Source organism: Myotis lucifugus, unplaced genomic scaffold (genome assembly GCF_000147115.1).
Source record: "Myotis lucifugus unplaced genomic scaffold, Myoluc2.0 scaffold_27, whole genome shotgun sequence".
NCBI lineage: Eukaryota > Metazoa > Chordata > Mammalia > Chiroptera > Vespertilionidae > Myotis > Myotis lucifugus.
This window is the reverse complement of record NW_005871075.1, coordinates 3,981,138-4,006,014: the sequence shown is the minus strand read 5'-3', so window position 1 is coordinate 4,006,014 and position 24,877 is coordinate 3,981,138. Positions and strand designations below refer to the sequence as shown.

The 24,877-nt window shown below is 39.2% G+C and overlaps 2 protein-coding genes across 14 annotated transcripts in view; one reads left to right on the top strand and one right to left on the bottom strand.

Moving 5' to 3' along the window:
* Positions 1-4,851: 4,851 nt before the first annotated feature.
* Positions 4,852-18,788, top strand: RNF139 (ring finger protein 139). Of its 2 annotated transcripts, none has more exons than XM_006086311.3 (2): positions 4,852-5,443; positions 16,716-18,788. In XM_006086311.3, the coding sequence occupies exons 1-2, from the start codon at positions 5,263-5,265 to the stop codon at positions 18,530-18,532; spliced, it is 1,998 nt and encodes a 665-aa protein (XP_006086373.1). In that variant the 5' UTR covers positions 4,852-5,262; the 3' UTR covers positions 18,533-18,788. The 2 variants fall into 2 exon arrangements, with proteins under 2 accessions (XP_006086373.1, XP_023607706.1); XM_023751938.1 differs by lacking the exon at positions 4,852-5,443 and adding an exon at positions 14,692-16,249.
* A 604-nt stretch (positions 18,789-19,392) lies between these two features.
* TATDN1 (TatD DNase domain containing 1) overlaps positions 19,393-24,877 on the bottom strand; it is a 26,785-nt gene continuing 21,300 nt past the window's right edge. For 9 of the 12 annotated variants that reach the window (XM_006086315.3, XM_023751940.1, XM_023751946.1 and 6 more), the window contains 3 exons: positions 23,933-24,003; positions 22,880-23,006; positions 19,393-19,572 (listed from right to left, as the gene is read on the bottom strand). In XM_006086315.3, coding sequence (XP_006086377.1) covers positions 19,470-19,572; positions 22,880-23,006; positions 23,933-24,003 — 301 coding nt within the window. In that variant the 3' untranslated portion in view covers positions 19,393-19,469. Of the gene's footprint in view, positions 19,573-20,333; positions 21,270-22,879; positions 23,007-23,932; positions 24,004-24,877 lie in introns of those variants that run through there. The other 3 variants (XM_014453695.2, XM_014453694.2, XM_023751945.1) reach the window with 3 other exon arrangements.

The window sequence follows — 24,877 nt, the reverse complement described above, 5'->3', positions numbered from 1 at the left end:
CCCCGCCATCGCTGGCTCCTCCCTGCTCCCCGCCATCACCGGCTCCACCCCTGCCCAGGCCTAATGACCGAGGCGTTAGGCCTGAGCAGGGGACCCCCAGCTTCCCACCATCGCTGGATCCGCCCCTGCTCCCCGTGATTGCTGGCTCCGCCCCTGCCCAGGCCTAAGCCTGTGGCCGAGGCATTAGGCCTGTGCAGGGGACCCCCAGCTCCCTGCCATCGCCGGCTGTGCCCCTGCCCAGGCCTAACTCCTCAAGGCGTTAGGCCTGGGCAGGGGACCCCTCAGCTCTGATTGCAGGCTCCGGTTGCCGCTGGGCGCCTACGTATGGAAATTAACCACCATCTTTGTTTGGTTAATTTGCATACTCATCCAATTGGCTGGTGAGCATAGTGAAGGTATGGTCAATTTGCATATTTGTCTATTATTAGGTAAGATTACTGAATAATTATCACATATAACAACTCAAACTAATAAACATCTTCACATCACTACTGAGCCATAAATGAAGCCATTGCTAAGTGTTATATAAAGCTTCCACTGAGTCTTTCTTTCTTTCCTTTTTTTAAAAATATTTTTATTGATTTTTTACAGAGAGGAAGGGAGAGGGATAGAGAGTTAGAAACATCGATGAGAGAGAAACATCAATCAGCTGCCTCCTGCATGCTCCCTACCGGGGATGTGCCCGCAACCAAGGTACATGCCCTTGACCGGAATCGAACCTGGGACCCTTGAGTCTGCAGGCTGACGCTCTATCCACTGAGCCAAACCGGTTAGGGCGAGTATTTCTCTTAACATTTGTTTACTATATACCATACCAAGTATTAAAATATATTGTTAAAATTTGTGTAACAAGCACGAGAAATTACTTGCAGAGGATTAGACCTTAAGCTCTGGAATCAGAAAAATAAGAGTTAGAAACCTGACTCTGCCAGTGTGACTGTCTGTGTCCTTGGATAAGTTCGTTGAAGATTAATTGGATAATGCATGTCATGTATTTTGTTTTATATCAAACTTTATTTCTTTTTACAAGATGAGGATACTGAAGACTAGAGAGTTTAAGTACTCTGTCTAGAGACAGAGAAGTAGTAAGAGGCAGAAGTGGGCAAACATACTGCCAAGCTTACAGTGCTCAGTAAATGTCTGTTGAATGAATAAATGAATGAACCAAAAGTCAGGTAATGTAAACCCAACATTGATTTCATATGCCACTGTATTCTTTGTTAACTAAACAACAATAGACTGTTCCTGTTCATTTGGCACTTACAAAACCAGAAAATTCAAATAGTTGAATTTTGATGAGTATATCTGAAATTTAATGATGAGGAAAACTGGAGCTCCCCTGAAGTAATTTAGAACCGGAGATTATTTTTTAAATACTTCCTGAGGTCTGAAATCAAGCTAAGGTATGTATTTGTCCCTTTTGGGGCTATTACTCCCTACCCTTCCTACCAGCGTCCTTATATTCCATTTAAAGGAAACACATAGTTCTTTGTTGGGGAGTTGGGATGGGTAATTCGAAGTGCCTGTTTCCTACTGCTTCGTTCCCCCTGCGCTTCCCAGGAAGCTGCTAGTACTTGTCCTAGGTACAGCTCGGGTACAGATACATGGTCCAGTAAGCTCGACCAATTGCACAGTCATTCTTGGAACTTGAAATCTTGAGGAATAATGATAGTCCAGAATCAGTTTCTGTTGCTTGGAACAAAGACTTGGCTGATGAAAATGTCGACAGAAAAGTCAAACTAGTTTTTACACATCATATTATCTAAAGGCTTTTTAGAGCTACTAAGAGGCATTTGAATCATTAAAGCTGAATGAACAGATTATTTTTTACTACGGGTTATTTATGTATATAAAGTGTGTGCGTGTGTGAATACTGTTCTGGATACACTCAATATAAATATATACCTGAGTTGTGCAACATTCAAATCAATGTGGAAACCAAAGATTAAATTCAGTGAATTGTAGCTATTTCTTTGAAAGCTTTGCTTTTATTTAAAAGATTCCTAAGCATCAAAATACTACCTCATTGATATAAATTTAGTTTTAAAGTAGTATTTTAAAGTATTTGCCAGGATCTTAATCAAACCTTCACTTTATGGGTGAGGAAAGTGAGACCTAGAGAGTTTAAAGAAACTTGGCTTGAAGTTATATGTGAGAAAGATAAGAATGACTATGCCACCAATCCTGAACGTTCTTGGCCTAAGATGGAATTTAGTTTGAATCAGAAATTCTTTTAAAAATATTTTTTTTTATTGATTTCAGAGAGGAAGGGAGAGGGAAAGAGAGAGATAGAAACATAAATGATGAGAGAGAATCATTGATGGGCTGCCTCCTGCATGCTCCTACAGGGGGATTGAGTCAGCAACCCAGGCATGTGCCCCCACCTACCAGGAATTGAACTTGTGACTTCCTGTGATCACTGAGCGAATAAAAAATTCTTATAAAATTTATGCATCAAATTAAGATTGGAAACTGTTAAAACATTAACATGAACTGTGACATTTGCTCATTTTTAAAACCTTTTCATTTAATATTTACTACACTTAACTTTTAAAATAAAAATTGGAGAAAACCCATGAACTATTTTATTTTCCATTTTGTATGATCATAATATAGTGGTACTTAACCTCCTGTCTCCTTACCACACTACTCTTTTAGATTATTCCTTATGGGCCCTTTTCTCCATAATAGCCTCTCTCTTTTTCCTTTAAATTGCAATTAGGGCAGAATAACAGATGGACTGAGTAGCTAATTTACATCTCTGAAGTTTCCATATAAGCCTTCATAGCTGTCTCCTCTTACCAAGTTTGCTTTCCTTTGGGAATTTTGTCAAAACCACAAGATTATTCCCCAGGTGTGCAGTTTAGGAGAATTAACCCAGCAGAAGTAAACAGACTGGATTAGAAAAATGGTGATCAAAATGATATTGCAGTAAATAGGCAAGCTACAGTAGGATCTTGGGTTAGAATACTGACAGTGACAACAGTAAGGAAACAAATACAAGAGACTGTCTGGAAAAAATGAGTAAGATTTGGTTGCAGATTGGCTGTGGGTGAAAAGAGGAAGGAGTTAAAGATGTCTGAAGTTCTAAGTTCCAGGTAGCCTTGGGTTCAAATCCTGGGTTTGCTCTCCAGTAGCTATGGCCATACTGGCCACTTAACTTTTTGTTCTTGGTAACTTATCTAAGCCTCATTTCCTCCTCTCTAAAACAGAGAAAATGATACCTACCAAAATAATGATGATACAAAGATTTAAGTAAAATGTAACACCCTTAGCTCAGTGCCTAGTATATGGGAAACACAGATGGCAGTCATTATTAGTAGGGGATGACAATAGAAGTTTAAAAACATGAGACTGTAGTAAGGAGTTTGGGTGTGGGTTCAATCATTCTACCACACTTACCTCCACCCAGAGAAAGGGGTCTTGGAGTTTTATTAATCACCCATTTAGAGCCCTGATAAAGATAAAGTGGATTGCAGAGTGCAGTTTGGGCTGGGGTCAGTGGTCGGCAAACTCATTAGTCAACAGAGCCAAATATCAACAGTACAACGATTGAAATTTCTTTTGAGAGCCAAATTTTTTAAACTTAAACTATATAGGTAGGTACATTGTTATTAACTTAATTCGGGTACTCCTAAGGCTTAGGAAGAGTCACACTCAAGGGGCCAAAGAGCTGCATGTGGCTCTCGAGCCGCAGTTTGCGGACCACGGGTCTAGGTAAACCAGGTTCTTGCTTACTATTTTACCCTCCTTAATTTGAGATGGCTGGGTCTACAGTGTAGACTCTGACCTGACTTACATTCTTATTTTCCTTTTTTTTTTATTATTTTTACAATTAAACTTATTGGGATGACATTCGTTAATAGCTCATTTACATTCCTATTTTCTGGTGAAGTAAGAAAAATAAGTATGGTCAGATTAGTATAGGCTTCTAGGGGGTGGTAACTGGGAAGGTAAATATATGGGGGAAACTAGTGGAAGATAATTAGTAAGGTTAGTGGGTGATTCAGAGTCTGAGAGTCCTCTTATACGTAAGGGAGAGGGACACCTATACAAATGGACATTTATGTCCTGATTTCTAAGCAAATGTGTTTTGGGGGGCGTGGAAGCAGAGAGCTTTTCTTGGGAGAGGGGGGCTTCAGCTCTTTCTTGTTTTCGCTAAAAGTAATCCTATGTCAAAGTGGCATACTTTGGGATGGCATGTTCTGATCCCCTACAAAAAAAAAACCAAGAAAACTATGATCTCTTCAGCCTGGGAGGAATGAAGGGACTGCCTGGGTACGCTTTCCTTAAAGAAAACGGGACATCAAAGTTGGAGGCCTGGGTTCCTGCCCTTCATTCACAGTGACCCTTGATATCTGTAAAATGTGGCCGAGAAGTGTCCTCAGTTCTGTCCAACTTGGAGGAGGTGGTTAGGGATGTGCCAAGGGATGAGGGATGTTTTTGTTGGTATGGCGCCTACAACACCTAGCCCAGAGCCACAGTCCGCGGCGGCTCCATGAAAGGCACACAGACACGCCCCCAGAAGGTCTTTCCCTGGAATGCCGGCCAACCGGCCCGTCTCAGAGCCGCCGCCAGGTCGGGTGAGTAGGTGGGGAGGGCGGCGCCCTTTGCCTTTCCTCCTCTCAAGCATCTTTGAACCACGTTTATGGGACACTTAATGGGCTCTAATAAAACAACAAGGAAGTCCCGCCCGTGGAAGCAAGGGGATCCCTTCCTGAGCCCACGCCGCCGTGGGTGTGGCGGCCGCTCTGAGGCTGGAGGGCGCGGCTGCCACACAGCGCCTGCGCCACGGCGAGGCTCCAAAACAGCAAAGGCAGCGTGGGTCGCGGTGGTCAGCGGAAACCATGGTAACGCTTACAGACGTTGGCTACGCCGTACGTGATGACGACGTGGGGGCGCCCCTGGCGTCCGCTTGTGACGCGACGGCAGCGCGGTCTCCGCGGTCTCGCGTGACCTGGGGCACCGCCTCAGCCTCCCAACAGCCCCAACGGCAGAGGCCCGCGGGCGAGGTCAAGATGGTGGCTCCGCGGGCGGGGGAGGCGGTGGAGGGAGGAGGAGCCAGGCCTTAGCCAGCCGAGAACACCGACACCCGGAGGCCTCCCCGGAGCCGCCGCCGCCTGCTCCTGCTCGAGAGACGCGAGCGGGCGGCGGGCGGGTGGTGAAGAGACCAGGGAGGAGGGGGCGGAGTCGCCGCCTCAGCCCCCGCCCCTGGCCGCCGGCCCGGGACCGGCCCGCCCAGCCCCGGTGCGGCAGCGGCTCATGGCGGCGGTGGGGCCCCCGCAGCAGCAGGTGCGGATGGCCCATCAGCAGGCCTGGGCGGCGCTCGAAGTGGCGCTCCGGGTGCCCTGCCTCTACATCATCGACGCCATCTTCAACTCTTACTACGATTCCAGCCAAAGCCGGTTCTGCATCGGGCTCCAGATCTTCCTCCGGCTCCTCGGTAAGGGGGAGGGGCGGCCTGCCTCCCGGGACGGGACGTGCCGCCGGGAGCCGGCAGCCGCGTGCAGGCCGTGGGTCGTGTGTGTGTGTGAGAGAGACTGTGTGTGTGACGGACTGAGTCAGTGTGAGACTGTCAATGAGCGTGAGGCTGTGAGAGGACTGAGAACCAGGTTCGCCCCCGCGGGGCGTCCTCGCGGCCGGAGGAGGGAGGCGGTGACCCGGGTCCGCGTGCGCCGCAGAGGGCGCTCCGGGAGTCGCCCGCTCCTTCGCACCTCGTGGGGCGGGCGGGCGGGAGCCCTGCCGCCGCTCCTCCTGGGGAACGGGTGCCGACGGCCGCTTCCTGTGCGACCGCCCGGGAAACTGCACCCCCGCTCGCCCTGCCCCTGCCCCTGCCCCGCCGCGGGTAGCCTTGGACTTGTGCGAAGGCCTGGGCCTCCGTTTCCTTCTTTCCGAAATGCGGGGTGCTCGTCTGTGGTCGCTTCTGTATCGACGGGGTGTCCCGTGACGGGGAAGTGTCCGCGGTAAATGACATCCAGACGGGAGGGGCAGGGTTTTGAATGTCCGACCCTGCAACCCTGACCAAAACCCCTTATGGAGAAGGCGATGTTTATCAGGAGTCCGAAATGTTCCATGAATAAAGTAGAGGTATTTAAAGAAAAAACGTGGCTAGAAAGTGATGAGGCTTTTCCAAGAGAGACTTCTGAAAAGGAGTTTTGGTGGCATTTGCAGGAAGTGTTGAAAAGCCTCATGTTTGACGCCCCGTCTCCACTTGCATCATCAAAGTGAAAAGCACTTACGCGTGAAAGAATTTCAGTCCTTGCACCTTGGCACGTTTGGTGGGTGAGGTAATTCTTGCGATGCGCTCTCAGGAGGCGAGTGCTTTGAAGTGTTGCTGATAGTGGGTCCTCACCAAACCTCTCCCAACGATGAGCCATCTGTTGCTTCTTTATTCGGACAAAAGGAGAGTGGTAATGTCGAGTTTTGTTCTTAGCAATAAGTAGCAGTGTTTTACAGCTGATACTTTACTTTTGCAAAGCATTTTCACTGGTATTATCTAACCTAATGTCTATCTAACCTTCAAAAATCCCTGAGGTGGGAGGTGGTATTCTCATTTTACAAATGAGAAAACGGGGTCAGAGGTTGTGTTTTGCTTTAGATACACAGCAAATAAGTGGTTGCCAGAGCCTAGGCTTAAAAATCTTCTGACATCAATAGTGGTTGGCTTTTCTCCGCAGCCCAGCTGCAATCCAGATACAGAATGGTATAGTGATGATCACACGCTAGATCTTAAAACTCACAGATGTGAACGTGCTGTTCTTTAGCACAAGACTTATCGGGAACGCACCAGCTGCTGACACCAGCTATTCCTACTGCGAAAGTGTAGTGCCCTCGTTATCTGTGGCAAAAGCGGAGCTGTGCGATTTCGTAATGTATACAAATATCACCTGAAACTAATACGTTATGCACTTGAAACTAATGTAATAATGTCAATTATACTTAAATTTAAAAAGCATTCGCTAGCTTTAATATTTCATACTGAACATTTTTTTGAATTCTGACAGTTATGGGTGAAGTTAATGTTAAAATGAAATTAATAAGAAGTGGGGCTGTTGGGAAGGCATTTTATTCCTGCCAGTAAGAAGCCACTCATCGTACCATAAATTAACGTGCAGTTACTTATGTAGTAAGGTGGTCCCAGCTGAGTCTGACTGCCAACCCTGCCTTCACCCTCCCCAAAAGAGAGCAGAAGATAACAGACTCTAGGGCACTTGATCAGATTTGGGGTCAATGGGATAACCAAGTGCAGCTTTGGAAACTAAGTAATCACATATAGCAGGACTCTCTGAGGGTAGGAGGATGGCTAACCCCATTTCTGATTTGAGAAGAGTCCGTGGTGGAGGAGGAAAAAAAGGAACTTTGTTTGAGAGGATTCACATGTTCATTGCCCAAATAGTGTAGCTGCTGCCTTGTTCTTACAGCAGGTGACTGCAGATTCTCTGAAAACCCTTTTGGGACCAGGTGCCGAGAATTTTAAATGCAGTGCTCTCAGAGTTGAGCTAGGGAACTTTAAGGAAAAGGAGTATTCTCCTTAAGTGAATAATTTGTGGTTTAAGAACATTGAACAAAAGTAATAGTATTTTCTTTGTACCCTATCCTGCTTATTTTTGTAGTAAATCATGGAAGTTTGTATTTGTATCATGGAAAATATCATGGATTTGTAATCATGGAAATTTGTATCATAAGAATAAGATGTCAGGCAGGTTACTTGGTTGTGTCATGCCTCCCTGTTCTTATCTGTATCTTTTTAAAGATGGACAGTAATGGTATTTCTCTCATTGGGTGTTAAGGACAATAAGTGAGATAGGATGTAAGCCCTAGAACAGTACTTGGGACCTAGTAAGCATTAGCTAATAGTAAGCTTGATAGTTCAAAAAAAAATTTAATACTTAAATTAAAACCATACTGTGTTGCCTAGCTGGTGTGGCTTAGTGGATTGAGCGTCGTCTCATGGACCAGGAGGTCCTGGGTTGGATTCCGGGTCAGGGCACATGCCCTGGTTGCAGGCTCCATCCCCAGGAGGAGGCATGCAGGAGGCAGCCAATTGATGTCTCTCTCTCATTGGTGTTTCTGTCTCTCTCTACCTCTCTCTTCCTATCTAAAAATCAGTAAGAACATATTTCTTTAAAACAACCATACTGTGTTACAGATATTTTGGTCTTTTGAGGGCATCAGAGAAATGTTGACACTGTTTATTTGAAAATTTTTATCTCAAAATATACTCTGGGTCAGACTTCATGAGAAATACAAAATATTTTTCAGATCCATCACCTGGCTGTTCCTTAAATTGTGCCAATGTAATTATGCTAATTTTTCACATTTGTAAGTGATAACGTTTTTTAAAAAGTGGCTTTGGTGCTAAAAAAAAAAACAACCCCAAAACATCCTGAATAAAAGCAAATAAGGCGCATTCAATGAGGCATCTGTTGTTTTTTGAGAGTGGCAGGTTTGTGTGTAAAAGATACCAAAGAATAGTTAAAATTAATTGTTCTACCTGTGTTTTTTTGTGTGTGGGTTTTTTAGTAATTGTAGAACCTTTTTAAAATAATTTATATACTGCTGTATATAAATCTTAAACCTTGGCAGTCTGACCTTTTTCTTTAAAAATTGTAAAAATGGAAATCTATTTTCTAAGTAAAAAAAAAGCAGTACCAATTTTATTTTATTTTTTAAAATATATTTTTATTGATTTCAGAGAGGAAGGGAGAGGGAGAGAGATAGAAACATCAATTATGAGAGAGAATCATTGATTGATTGCCTCCTGCAAACCCCCCACTGAGGATTAAGCCCAAAACACTGGCATGTGCCCTTGACTGGAATCGAGCCTGGGACCCTTCTATCTGAAGGCCGATGTGCTATCCACTGAGTAAACCAGCTTTTCCCTGGCCCAGGCCCTGGTTGGTGTGCGTGCCTACAGGAGGCGACCAATCAATGTAGTACCAATTTTTATATATAGCATCTGAAGAATTTACTTTCCTTCCCTATAATAAAGCACTAAAACTGAGAGTTTCAGGAGATTAGAAAATAAAGCATCTCATTTTGGAGATCCAAATAAAATCTTATCACAATATATAGAATATTTAAGAATGTTAAGCTATTCTTAGGAGCTGTTGTATGCTAAATGAAATGCAACCCAGTGCAGCATAATGCTGAATTGGCAAATCTAAATCCAAGGCAGAAAATGAAAGCATAGGACTTTGTTTTAATAGTATTACTCATATAATGATAATTCACTGAAGTGGAAAAGCTTCTCTGAACATAAAAGAAAATCTAGAAATTACAAGGGAAATTAAAATGAAAAGCTTTTATGACAAAACTTTAATTTCTTAAAAATGGCACATTGAGGGAAAAATGTCTGTATCATATGAGATTGAAGTCCTAAAAGTTTTACTTTGTCAGTAAGAAAAACTTCTACTTCCAGAGAACAGTGGGCCCAGGATAAGCAGTTCACAATAAATGAAATGCACATGGTCAATAAGCAAAAGAAAAATTACTCAGCCTCATTTATAATTAAATAAATATAGTTAAAACAAAACTTCACTTATTAGATTAGTGAAGAGTTCAAAGTTTGAATAGAAACTGGTAAGGCAAAAATAGGTAAAGTGATACAATTTTTGTAGGCTGTCATTTCTGTGTAAAGCCATTTGGCACTGTCAGCTGAAATTCATCATATTCCTTTTGACACACGATTTTGTTTCTAAGAATTTGACCTAAAAATATAGTTGTACAAAGACTATGGGCAAGGATATTCATTGCAGCATTGTTGGTAATGACAAACAACAAATTGTTCATCTCAATGTCTATTAAAAGGGAATCTGTTCATTGTATTAGGTTCAGCCATACAATAAAGTTGATGAAAAGAATGAGATATAGTTATTTTTGGTGCTCTAGAAAGAACTCAGAAAACCTGTGATGTGAAAAATGAAGTAAAACAATAGTAATCAGGACTGCATAAGGATAGATTAGGTATTCTAAGCTGTGACACTATTGACATTTTGGACAAGATAATTCTTTGTTGGGAGGTGGGTGGAGCTGTTCGGGAATTTGTAGGATTTTTAACAGCATCCCTGCCCACTGCCCATTAGATACTAGTAGCACCTCATTTGAGATTGCCAAAACATGTCTCTAGATATTGTCAGATGACTCCTGGGGGGAGAGGGGAAAAAAGATTTTGGTTGAGAACCACTGGGATAAACAAATAGACCAATAGCACAGAATAGAAAGCCCAGAAATAGACTACCCAGGTATACTGGTATATAGAAACTTAATGTGTTTCAGAGGTACATTGAGGTACGTAGAGGTAGATGTAGACTATTCATTTGTGGTCGTTTAGTTATCCATACAGGAAAAATTACACTGGATCACTACCTCATATCAATATATAAACAAACAGTTCTAATGGATTAATGCTTAGATGTGAAAAGCAAACTTTAAAGAAAACAAAGGAGAACATGTTGTTTTTTTAAACCGTACAGGAGGAAAAATTCTTTTAAAATATATAAAAGCAAATGTGTAAAATATTGATAAATTCAACAAAATTAAAATTTAAAACATCAATTAATCAAAAGGAAGCATCAGAAAAGTGAAGAACAGCCACATACCTGGAGAAGATGTTTGCATTACAGATAACTGACAAAGAATTTTTAGTCAGAATATTTTTTTAAATGTCTATGATTCATTAAGGAAAACAAATTCCATAGATAAATGAGCAAAAATAAGTTGGCAATTCACAGACAAGAAACATGATGATCAGTAAATGCTCTTTGATAAATAATCAGAAATGTAAATTTTAAAAGGTTAAAATAACAAGAAAACCCACTATTATTTAGTAAGATCCTCTGAGTAAGAAGCAAAAAGAGTATGTGTGTTTATAAATATGTGCTTGTTTTATGCAAAGCTTGGTTTATTCTTCACTTAATACCAATGTGGTTTGATTCTTTAAAAATCATGTTCACATTTAAAAAATAAAAACATGTTTAATAAAATCTTAGTTTGAAGCAAGATTTTAGTCAGTAAATGCTCTTTGATAAATAATCAGAAATGTAAATTTTAAAAGGTTAAAATAACAAGAAAACCCACTATTATTTAGTAAGATCCTCTGAGTAAGAAGCAAAAAGAGTATGTGTGTTTATAAATATGTGCTTGTTTTATGCAAAGCTTGGTTTATTCTTCACTTAATACCAATGTGGTTTGATTCTTTAAAAATCATGTTCACATTTAAAAAATAAAAACATGTTTAATAAAATCTTAGTTTGAAGCAAGATTTTAGTTTTATCTTATTAAAAAACTTAAAATACCCTTTTTTAACCTAAAGTGAGTTTGATAGAAAATTTTTCTTTATGGTATAGTTTATCAAGTATACCAACAGATTGCTATTTCAAGATATTTTATTTACCTTGTATATCATTGGTTAGGGCTCCCTTGGGAATAAGGTAGTCATAACATTTATTTCTGGGCTCCATCTTTATTCTGTCTGGCATTGAAATGTTTTTCCACAGCTTGCTTTAGGTTATGTTTTAAAGGTTTAAGGTAGCTGGAGAGTTGTAAACATTCTGTCCTGTTTCTAATTTTTAGTCCTAAGTTTCCAGAAAAGGTTATGGTATGAATGGACTTTGCACATAAAAGAACTAAACACATTGGTGTATAACGTGTGATGGTTTGTTTCTGCTTGCTTATTTTGGGTAATCCAAATTGTAAAGGCCCTGAACTCTTGATGAATTGAGTTCACATATAGCCTCAGAGATCCTGAATTGATTTAGATACCTGCTTCTTTCCTACCTCGAGAACTTTGGTGAAACTCTAATCACTGGAAATTGGGTCCCTGAGTTGTGATTTCAGTTAATTCTATTCTCCAGTGTCCCAAGATGGTTTTTCTTTATAAAGTATCATTTATATATAGCCTTGATTACTTATGTAGGTGACCCTTACATGCTAATAAGAAACACTATCCCTGGGCTTAATTTTCTTAGGTGTACAGGGTAAATAACAAGAGTTTTATGTCTGAAGTTGTGAAAATACAACAAAACTTTAATATTATTGGTAACAGTCACAAAAGGTCAAGGCCAGGAAAGGGAATGTTGAGACTTATTATTTGGGAATTTGACTTTCTTTTTTCCTTCTGTAAAATGAGTGTTGATTCCTCCCATGTTCCATACATAGGACCTTGAGTATAAAAGAAAATTTAAGAACCCCATGTACATGCAAACTTTGGGTAAGAATTAAATAGTTTTATACTATTGAAGTGTTTGGTCGTTATTACATCTTGAGGGTATTATTTTAGTCAAGAAAGGGTAGTATCAGCCCTAGCCAGTTTGGCTCAGTGGATAGAGCATCGGCCTGTGAACTGAAAGGTCCTGGGTTCAGTTCCAGTCAAGGGCACATACCTCGGTTACAGGCTCCTCCCTGGCCTGGGCCCTGGTTGGTGTGCGTGCCTGCAGGAGGCAACCAATCACTGTATTTCTCTCTGTCTTTCCCTCTCACTTCGACTCTTTAAAATCAATTGAAAAATATCCTTGGGTGAGGATTTAAAAAAAAAAAGGAATATAGTATTAGATTGTTACTTGCTAGGACACATCTGAACTTTGTGATTTGTAGTCTCACTACATTATTTGTCTACCCTCCCCCCTTTTCCCTTGGTATCTATCCTATATAATAAAAGCCCAGCGACTAAAATGGCAGAATGACCATGGCCCTTGGCCCGGCCAGCCCCACCCCCCAGTGAGTGGTTAGGGGCAATCAGGCAGGCAGGTGAGCAGTTAGGAGCCAGTGGTCCCAGATTGCAAGAGGGATGTCCATCTGCCGGTTTAGGACCGATCCGGATCCGCAGGATCGGGCCTAAACCGGCAGTTGGACATCCCCCGAAAGGTCCCGGATTGTGAGAGGGTGCAGGCCGGGCTGAGGGGACCCCCCCCCCCCCACCATGAATTTCGTGCACCGGGCCTCTAGTATATATAAAAGTCTAAATGACCTTTCGACTGGTAGCTATGACATGCACTGACCACTAGGGGGGAAGATATGCTCAATGCACAGGCACAGAAACATGGAACAGACTAATGAGTCTCAGAGGGAAGGGGGGAGTGGGGAGGGCAGGAAGAGATTAACCAAAGATCTTATATGCATACTAGAGGCCTGACCGGCGGGGATCGGGCCAAACCCGGCAGTCTGACATCCCCCAAGGGGTCCCAGATTGCCAGAGGGCGCAGGCCAGGCCGAGGGACCCAACCATGCACCGGACCGCTAGTATTTGCATAAAGCAAAATGGCACTTTTTCTCCAGACATATTTCTAAAACCCAAGTCATTCCTTCATTTGTGTGTAAAAATGAGTTTCGGGGTAAAGCTATTCAAGTAAAAGGGGACTGGTTATAAATTACAACAAAGTTCATGAATATTCACAAGCAACGATTAATTTACCACTTTGTGAATAGCAAGTTGACAAAAGTAATTTACAGTCCCTGCTTGACTTTCTCCCTTTTAATTGGTATAAACTAGAATTGAAGTTATTCGACTCATCTTAGGAGATTGGTTTAAGTTTTGTCTCAGGAAAATTGCTGACTTTTTCTATGTAGAGAAAGTAATATTACATATACATAGTGGTTGAATTAATTCCATTTCCTCTCACCTTCCATGGAAAATATTCCTAATCCAGCTTTTTAAAAAGTCCTTTAAAAAACACACACGATATTTTTAGAGAGAAAGGAGAGGGGGAGAGAGAGAAACCGATGTGAGAACCAAACATCAATCTACTGCCTCCTGCATGCCCCCCACTGGGGATCTAGCCTGCAACCCAGGCATGTGCCCTGACCTGGAATCGAACTGGCAGCCTTTACGTGCATGGGACAATGCCCAACCCTGGCCACACTGACCAGGGCAGTTCATTTTATATTGAAAGGACCTTTACCCAGATATTAGCTCTCTGGGAGATTACTAGTGGCCCACTTGCTCTGGAAATTAATCAGGTGGTTTTTATGCAGAAATTTATGTATCTTCTAGATGATTGTGTCCTTTGTTCTTTTTCACAAATGACCTGACACATTGGCGTAGGATAAATTTTAAGGTCATGGGCAAAGTCATCATTTAGAGTAGAAGTCTCCAACCTTTCAGACCTCACAGACCACCGGTTGGCGACTGCTGATTTAGGGGAACTAGCCCAGGGGTGGGCAAACTTTTTGACTCGACGGCCACAATGGGTTCTTAAACTGGACCGGAGGGCCGGAACAAAAGCATGGATGGAGTGTTTGTGTGAACTAATATAAATTCAAAGTAAACATCATTACATAAAAGGGTACGGTCTTTTTTTTTTTTAGTTTTATTCATTTCAAACGGGCCGGATCCCGGGCCATAGTTTGCCCACGGCTGAACTAGCCCTTACTTTTACATGCAATGGATTATGAAATGCCTCCACTGTATGTAATATGCAGTCTTTCTTGATTGCATGCTGAAATAAGGAGGATGGATAGATATTTTATTTGGAGTGTGTCACGTTTTCTATACTCCAAGCTCTAGTTTCTTTTTTAAAAAATATATTTTATTGATTTTTTACAGAGAGGAAGGGAGAGGGATAGAGAGATAGAAACATCGATGAGAGAGGAACATCGATCACCCGCCTCCTGCACATCTCCTACTGGGGATGTGCCCACAACCAAGGTATATGCCCTTGACCGGAATTGAACCTGGGACCTTTCAGTACGCAGGCCAAAGCTCTATCCACTGAGCCAAACTGGTTAGGGCCAAGCTCTAGTTTCTTAGCTTTGTCTGACCTCATATATATCAATTTCTAAGTGAGCTGTATTTTGTAGTTTCCTTTAAAAACATAATCCAGAATTCAACAGAAACATTTAGTTCCCCAATGAATAGTAATTGCATTTACTTTCTACAAAATATTTTGTGATCCATAGATATACAAGGTAGTATCCTTGCTTACTCTCAAAGACATTATCTAACAGGGTAGATGATACCTACAAACTACAGTATCGGGTAGTATATGAGTATTAGGAGTTTCACCAGGTTTTGTAGATATGCTGGAGAGGAACAGTCACTATCAGAGAAAGTGGGTCTATAAGATGGACAGGATTTGAGCAGTCAGGGTGGGACCAAGATGACAAGCAGATAAAAATGTAAACGCAGTTTGCAGTTATGGCACCGAAAGGGTGTTTTTGGGAAAGAAGTCTGGAGCTATGGTGTGTGCTTTGAGAGGAGCATTATTCTAAGGCCAGCTGGATCCTTGATTTCTAGGATAAGAAATACAGATTTTAGTTATTATTACTATTTCAGAGCTGCCACAGTATTTTGAAGAAAGAAATGAAGGCATATTGGTGATGGCTTGTAGATGGATTTGGACAAGATGAGTTTTTAGTTAGAGACAAACTAATAAATAGGTTGGTGAAAAGAAGAGATAATAATAGTTGTTAGAATTTGGAGACTGTCAAGTTTGAGGGTACAGGGCTAGAAGGCACCATTAAGAGAATAATGGTACCTTCCACTGAAATTAAAAATCACAAGAGCCATTTGAGGTAAGTTAAGTTTTAGAAATTTTGAATGTTACAGTTGTAATGTAGAAGTGCTAGTAGGTGGCTATTTATTTTTATTTTTTTGTTAATCCTCACCCAAGGATATTTTTCTGTTGATTTAATTTTTTAGAGAAAGTGGAAGGGAGGGGGAGAGACAGAGAGTGAGAGAGAGAGAGACATGGATTGGTTTCCTCTCACACATGACCCAACCAGGGCCAGAGATCAAGCCCTGCAATCGAGGTATGTGCCCTTGACCTGTTTTGAACCAGCTATGACCCTTCTTCAGTCCACAGGCTAATGCTCTATTTACTGAGCCACACCAGCTAGGGTACTTGGTGGCTATTTGGATATCGTTTCCATAGTTGAAACCTTGGATAATGTTTATTGTAATCTCACGTAAAAATTTGTCAGAGCACCAAGAAAGATGCTTCTAAATACACTTCAGACCATACATTGGTTAAGTATGGAGTGGGGAGGAGGATTTATTACTGTTTTCTAAATGTTTTGGTTTTCGTAATGCTACTTTTGTAATTTGAAGAATAAAAAGGGTAGACTATTTGAAGAAAAAGATTCCATAATGTATAGAAAACAAGGAACTTGAAAGACATTTCCGAAACTTGCAAGGTAATTGGGGTGGGGGGGACGACAACTGAATTTGGACGCAGGGGAGAATGCTCAATTTAAGGAGCAGGAAAAATAAGAGCCAGCTGGAGTTCAGCTTGAGGAAAAGGAGGAATTAGATGTAAGTATAAAACTTAAACTCAATTTCCTAAAGAATACTTTCAAGAAAAAGAATTCTAAGATTTAATAGGAACAAGTGTTTTCCATTTTGGTTATTTTTAATTGTAATGTTTTTGTCATGGAATTATTTTAATTATTTTTAATAATTATAAAATTTAAAAGGACATGTTCTTTAAAGATTTTAAAACTTATTAAAACGTATGTCATTACAAACTCAAAGGTAATTTAGTGCCTGGGTATATGGTACTACTTAAATTACTTTGGAAATTGTAATTTTAATAAGATTTTTAAAAATGTTTTGTCTGTCCTGTTGAACTGACTTTACAAAACTCTTTTGGCCTTTAAACCTAAATTGCCTTGAGGCATAATTTTAAAAATGCTCGAATTTCCTAAAGGGAGACTATAACTATTAGTGGGAAAATATTCTTTAAAACGTTTCACATGACCTTTTTTTCTTTTTTTTTCAGGTATATTTGTATCCAGTATTGTTCTGATATTGTCACAACGATCACTTTTCAAGTTTTACATGTACAGCGCAGCCTTTCTATTAGCTGCAACTTCAGTGTTGGTAAATTATTATGCTGTTTTGCACATTGACTTCTATGGTGCCTACAACACGTCAGCTTTTGGAATTGAACTGCTTCCTCGGAAAGGGCCCTCACAATGGATGGCACTCATTGTTCTACAGCTAACATTTGGAATTGGATACATTACACTACTCCAAATTCATTCCATCTATTCACAATTAATTATTTTGGATCTCTTGGTTCCTGTAATAGGCTTAATCACAGAGCTACCATTACACGTCCGGGAGACTTTAGTTTTTACTTCTTCCTTGATTCTTATATTAAACACACTGTTTGTCTTGGCAGTGAAACTTAGGTGGTTTTATTATTCCACACGGTATGTTTATCTTTTAGTGAGGCACATGTATCGAATTTATGGATTACAATTATTAATGGAGGACACATGGAAGAGGATCCGTTTCCCAGATATACTGAGAGTCTTTTGGCTAACAAGAATTACAGCTCAGGCTACAGTGTTAATGTACATTTTAAGGATGGCAAGTGAAACTGATTCCTTCTTTATTTCTTGGGACGATTTCTGGGACCTCATTTGCAATCTTATAATTAGTGGATGTGATTCTACACTAACTGTGCTGGGCATGAGTGCTGTAATTTCCTCAATAGCCCATTATTTGGGCCTTGGAATACTGGCCTTTATTGGATCAACTGAAGAAGACGACAGGCGACTTGGCTTTGTAGCACCTGTTTTATTTTTTATTTTGGCTCTTCAGACTGGTTTAAGTGGGCTAAGACCAGAAGAGAGACTTATTCGCTTAAGTAGAAACATGTGCCTTTTATTAACTGCAGTCCTGCATTTCATCCATGGAATGACAGACCCCGTATTAATGTCTCTCAGTGCCTCTCATGTGTCATCTTTTCGTAGACATTTTCCTGTGCTCTTTGTCTCTGCTTGCCTGTTTATTCTTCCTGTTTTACTCAGTTATGTTCTTTGGCATCACTATGCACTAAACACATGGTTGTTTGCCGTTACAGCCTTCTGTGTGGAACTCTGCTTAAAAGTAATTGTTTCTCTCACTGTTTATACGTTATTCATGATTGATGGCTACTATAATGTCCTCTGGGAAAAGCTTGATGATTATGTCTACTATGTTCGTTCAACAGGCAATATTATTGAATTTATATTTGGAGTAGTAATGTTTGGAAATGGGGCTTATACTATGATGTTTGAGTCAGGAAGTAAAATTCGGGCTTGTATGATGTGTCTACATGCGTATTTTAACATCTACTTACAAGCAAAAAATGGCTGGAAGACATTCATGAATCGTAGGACTGCTGTTAAGAAAATTAATTCACTTCCTGAAATAAAAGGGAGCCGCTTACAAGAAATAGATGATGTCTGTGCAATCTGCTATCATGAGTTTACTACATCTGCTCGTATGACACCATGTAATCATTATTTCCATGCACTTTGCCTTCGGAAATGGCTGTACATTCAAGATACTTGTCCAATGTGCCATCAAAAAGTATACATTGAAGATGATATCAAGGCTAATTCAAATATACGTAGCAACAACGGATTTATTGCACCTAATGAAAATGCAGAGGAAGCTGTAAGAGAGGCTGCTGCTGCCGAATCTGCCAGGGAATTGAATGAAGATGACAGTACTGATTGTGAGGATGATGTTCAAACAGAAAGAAATGGAGTGATTCAGAATACAGGTACAGCAGCTGAAGAATTTAATGAGGACACTGACTGATTAAACAGCATTTACTAATCATTGAGGTTATTTGTTCAAAATTCAGTTCATCCAAAATGGAGTTAATATGCTTCACTTCATTGTGTAACCAAGCACAAAAACAGTCAATGTTGAATCTGTGAATGGTTTTCCGTTTACTGTGATGTGCTACTGTAAATATACCTCTTTAATTACTTCTGGTCTCTTTGGTGACCTATTTAAATTTGTGTACATTATTGTACATAGAATAAAATGTTTTCACGTTTTTATGACAAAATTTGAACAAATAGCTTTTTAATAGATGTAACGATAATACAGTGCGCCAACTGTGCCAAAGATTCCTAAATGAAAGTGTATAATTCTGGCCCCTAGTGTTTCTTTAAGATAGGTGGGAGAATGAAAAAGCAAATCAGAGGAAACCACATTAAATCAAGGAAATAAAATAATTTGGACCAGAGGATAAAGGATATATTTTTATGAACTAAGGAAAAAGTAGGCTGCCAGAAGTGATCGAGACTTTTTTTGAAATTTGAGAATAGCACTGTAGTTGAGCTGAGTTCAAAAGTCAAGATTTGGATATTGTGAGTTGAGAAATAGGCATATATCAGGTATGTATGTATATCAGGTATGTATCAACATATCTGGTATGAACCAGAATGTGTTTAATTTTGATGTGAAAATCAATATATTTGTTAGCCATTCTGTGTTTGCAGCATGGACATAAAATTGTCCTTTTGGACTTCTGAAGAGATTATATAATTAAATACTTGGTGATTTTCATTCTTTTAAGCTGAGGTATTAAGTGACATTAAAAAAATCCTGGTTTTATGGATAGAAATAAGGGAGATGGTGTGCAGTGATGTATATAATACCTCTTTAGATAAGTTCCAGAGAATTCCTTTATTGAAACTAAGTTTTACCATGAAATTTCACATACATGATGGAAAATACATACCAATTACATGTCAGGAAAAAATACTTTAATGGTATTATTGTATAGCTCATTGGCTAATTCCAGTGGATCCTCATCTCTTACTGCTGCCATTATCTCCAGTATTTGACTAAAAACAAAAATAGATGGTTTAAATTTCCAATTACATATTCTGTTTTAAAGCTATTTATCTTTTTCCACATAAAGAATGATACTAGCACTTTTAATAAGCTTAAGCGGGTATTAAAGTTTTCAGCACTATCAGAAAGTTTAACTGCTAGGATATTTAAAATAGAGTAATTAGAGATTTCTGTGGTAGTTTTTGCATATAACTAGAGCCAAAAACCAGTTTCAAATAAATTATAAAGGCAGCCTATATTTTATGTACCTCAATTAGGGAATTAACCTGGTAGAAATGAGTCCTTTTAAACTGTGGGCCATTACATACTCATTACTGGGTCATGGTAAGCTTTTAAAAAATTGAAAGTTACAAAAGGAAAAGTACAGTGCATGTAGGCAAGTACTATTTCATTTATGTATGTACATGTGTAATGAGTCAATGTAGGTCATTGTGGGGACAGCCATCAAAATTTGAAAGCCACTGCTTAGAGAACTAGTAATAAAGATAGCAAGAAACTGTGGCATGATCACTAGCACAATGAAAGCCAAGGAAGTTATTTACTCGGAATAATGTGTTTGGTGTGGGGGGGGGGGGGGGGGGAGACTGGGCTTTCTTTTCCTGTACTTTCCCCCCTGCCATACAGAGAATAGCCCAGGTGTTATTCTTTCAATTTCTCCCTAAAATAATTATCAGTAATGTTTTCTAGCATTCTTATATATAGAGTATTTTTATACATGAATCATAAAGTTTTAAAGTAAAAATTAAACATTTAAATAGTCTTTATATTAAGCTTTTTGTTCCTTTTTATCAGTTTCTTAAATATAAAACACCAAATGGTATTAGGGATGGAGATTAAAGATGAACTGGAACTTTATTCCGTAAAAGTAGCACAAAATGCTTGCTTAATTTGTATACTAAATGAACTGACTAAATTTTTGTTATCTGACAGTCAAAAATATGCTGAAAGTAAATCTGTTAATTTAAATTGACACTAAAGATCCAATTTTCTTCGTAAATTGCAGAATTTTCCTCTATTAAACTATTTGGAATTGGAACTTGCATAATACTGTGCAAAATAGATTCCTGATACCCTTCTCCTTTCCAGTCCTTTCTCCACACTGATACCATGTTACAGCTTAAGAAAAAAGCTGCCATTTTCCCGTTTAAAGTCCTTTGGGTCCTGATAAAATCTAAACTACTAAAGTTGGCACAGAAGAGCCCTCACAATCTGGCCTCACTCTACCTTCCCAGACTGATCACTTACTCGTGCATCCTACTTTCTGGCACCCTAACTCACTGTTCCTCTGGAGCAGCTAAGTCCTCTAACAGTCTGCCTTTGCTCAGCGTGTTTATCTTGGTCTGGCATAATTCCCAGTTAGTAAACAGTTGAAATGTCACTTTAGTTCTCTTATTTCCCCTCAAGGCGGGCAGTTGCTATGTCCTATGGTCTCAGTCACACATTCATACCTCTATACCACCACTACCAGCTAGAATTATACTTTTTATGTGCTTGTTTGTTCCAGAGGGAAGGAATCCTCGTCTGACTCAATTAGTGCCTTATCCAAAGTGCCTGGCACAATGTACCTACTCATTGGTGGATAGATGAGGGAAGGGACTGTCTGGATTCTTCTATATAGCCTCAGTAAAATGGCATATGGCAAGACCTCCAAAATGTGCTTCAAGGAATTTATTTAGAAGGGAGATCTCTATACAAATAATTAAAATAAAGAACTGTTAATAGATGGAATTTGATTAAAACAACTTTGTAAGTAGGAATTTTAACTTGCCAATTAGTTAATTAGACTGTGGCTTAAGCTTTTCAGTTTGCAAATGTTGATTTTCCCAAGCTCTGCCTATTCAGAACTGGTATTCATGATTGTAGTTGCGAATCATGCATTTTTAGCTCTTAACTGTCGGCATTTAGAAACAGGTTAAAATTTTGTCTTGTAAATGTATAGCTAAAGTCAACAGGTATACTTAACAGTAAGATAGTATAGAAAATGGAGTATAGATTGCATTTTTATAACCATCAACAGGAAGCTTCATGAGAACAGAACTTAAACCAGGTAAGGTGTTATATTCTGAATTTGCAAGAATGTACATTTCAGAAAAATTACAAGTGATTCCTTACTAAGCAGAATATATTCCTCACCCGGGGGTTTTAAAACAGTTAAGTCAGGGGTCCTCAAACTTTTTAAACAGGGGGCCAGTTCACTGTCCCTCAGACCGTTGGAGGGCCGGACTATAGTTTAAAAAAAAAAAAACTATGAACAAATTCCTATGCACACTGCACATATCTTATTTTGAAGTAAAAAAACAAAACGGGAACAAATACAATATTTGTATTTGCATGTGGCTTGCGGGCCGTAGCTTGAGGACCCCTGAGTTAAGTTCTAAAGTATTTGCCAACACTAGCATGTTTAATAAAGCAAAAAGTCTTTCCAATATGTTTGGATAAAATTAATTCACTTTTCTGCCTGCTGAATTTAGCTCTGGCTTACTTAATACTCTTACCTGTTAAAAACTACTGGGAAAAAAATGGTGCATATGGAAGGAATTATTAGTTTAAAAGTAATTCAATATTAATTTTTGTAAATGTTATAAATGTGTTCAGTCGCCTAAACTGGTAAACCACACTAGATTGATACAGTCTAGAGTTAAATTATGTACTTGTGCAAACAAAAGAAATCAGATGATGTCGCCATTAAAATGATATAACAAACTTTTCCTGTAAGTTAAAATATCGTCTCCAGCTCCTTGATAGTTAGATGAGTAACAGAGCCCATCTTTTTCACATGTGCCTGTACATTATAATAAAAAAGATTATGAATTTAAGGAAAACAAAAATCTATGAAGTTCTACCCCTCTTTTTGTTTGGAAAAAGGAAATTCTCATGTGTTATTTCTTAGGTTTATTCAGGTTTTTAAATCATTCAAAGTACAGATACCATTAAAAAGGTCTTAAGATTGCATTTTTATAACCAACAGGAAGCTGCATGAGAATAGAACTTAAACCAGGTAAGGTGTTCCTGTATGGAAAGCATTAAGATCTTTTCCCTCTCTACAAAATGACAAGTGACCAAAATCACACGAAGTTCTCACTGCAGCAATAAAACCACTGGGGTAGAGAGGATATAAAAAGAGGAGCTGAAACAGAGCAATTCAGGTGCAAATTCCTAAAACCACTGCATTAAAATGGTTGTATTTGATCTGAACTTCATTTGGACTTCACCCAACTTTAATTATGTCCCTTGAGTTCATTTTGTTAAGTGGCATTTGGTGGTTGGTTTTAATGACCATGAAAACAAAATACTTACATTATATGGCAAGGTTCATTTCTGTCTTTCAAACAGTGCCCATTTTCCCATTTCTTTTTGGTAGGAAATGACGTTTTTACATATTTTGAACCAGCATGTGTACTTTTGACTCCACACCAAGGTGCATCTAGAATTAGCAAATAGAAGTCTGAATTATTTTTTTAAATGAACATTATCAAGCTAATATATAACCTCTAAAATATAAGTTATGATTCAGCTTCAAACATGGCAAAAAGCAACAGAAAGGTTCTAAGAAACACACAAGACAGAAATCTTAAACTGTACAAATTCTTAAATGTTTTTATAAGACTTTTGTCCCCTAACCCCCATTATTGCTGATGTATGATATGCTTTTAAAAAAAGATCTAAAGCTAAAAGAAATACAGTTGTAACATGAAAACATTTAGGTTAAACAAACTTCTGTATTGCCTCAACTGAATATAAAAATAGTAGCTTTGAATACTGGGGTTATTCAATAACCTATTTCCTTAATTAAATTAAGCTATGTACTTTTAATGACCTCATTAAGTTTTCATTACTCCCCAAGGAAATAAACCTGATTTCTTCAGAATGGCTCAGCCTTGACTTCACAAAAAAAGTCCTCTAGTATAAAATCCTTGTGTTCCAGGGTATAGATAAAAATGTTAGCTTCTAACCTTGTTTTAAGATGCAACAGATTACTATCAGAAATTCTTAGACTAAACCAATTTGATTTAAATTTCTGCACTTAAAAGTATTGTAGAATTAAGTCATTGCAAAGAAGACACTGTGTAAAAAGTTCTGAATAGTTTTTTAAACCCTGCGCTAAAATTAGCTTAGTTAAGACTCCTTGTTTAGTCATCCCTTTGTAAGTGCTTAGGCTTTTGTCACATTTCTAAAATTAAAAAAATCACCTGCATAAATATTTTTCCATCAATTGATAACCCCAAAGGTTTTCTAAAAAATGTAACTGTTGAGGCTGTGTGCTGTTTTAAAATAAAACATTTGTTCAATTTTCTTTAGTTCTTTTTTTTGGAATGGGTTAATATGAAAAAGTTCTAAAAACAAACTTACCAGTCTCAATCATTAATTTTTCACTAGGTATTGACTTCAAAACTTCCAAATTAGCCTCAGTTTTCAGTGAGCTTAAAAGATATTAATGTATAAAATAAAAAGGTGCATTTAATGACTTTTCATACTATAAACTTGTCTCAACAGATCACAAAACTAACTCAAAATCCCAAAACTTTGGTTGGCTACAAAGGCAATATACCATTGTATTTGCCCATCCATATTAAATAAAAGTTCTAACCGCCAAGGCTGAAAGTTTTTTTAAAGGGCTATTAGGCCATTGCCAGCAAGAAAAAGACCAGGTCCTGGGGTATGAAGTTTAAACCACCAGCAATAGTACTAGATGGAAAAGGCAACTTGTCAGCCATCCTAGAGTTGAGCATTCTTACACATCATGGTGGGGATATGAGTTGTTTTGAAAGAATTTAGTGTATATAGATAAGGGGTGGGAGGAGGTGAAACGGGGTCAGCTCTGGGATAGGCTCAGGGTCTTCCAGGAAGGTGTCTGTTCTGGGACTGACTGTGGGTAATAGATTGGAAAGTTCAAGCAGATGGCACCTAGCTAGTCTCTTTTTAGATAATTGTGGAAATAGCCACAAGGCAGTTAATCCAAAATTCTACCAGACAACATACAGGAATGTGAGCAGTCTTGTTATCTGGCCTTGCAGTTGTTTACTGATTAACCCCCTCCTGTTCTTCCTTCAACCTTCTGGCCTGTTGTGGTTTAATTCAGGACATCTCAGAATTTTCTCCTTGTCACTAACTAGCCTTACTGAATCCAAATTAAGATCTAGTCCAACCAGATCCTGCCTTTGGGGAGGATACAATAACTTCCTATGAGTAAGTAAAACTTTTTAGAATATTTCACTTTTCTGAGAAATTGACACAACTTAGAGTGGTATAGTCTAAACTTTCTCTTTCAGTTTCACCTGTTTTCCAGAAATCTAC

Excerpts from the sequence above, each read along its gene's own strand:
- RNF139 (XM_006086311.3), top strand. The coding sequence starts at position 5,263 with ATGGCGGCGGTGGGGCCCCCGCAGCAGCAGGTGCGGATGGCCCATCAG. Across the intron at positions 5,444-16,715 it reads GATCTTCCTCCGGCTCCTCG|GTATATTTGTATCCAGTATT; the intron begins GTAAGGGGGAGG and ends TTTTTTTTTCAG.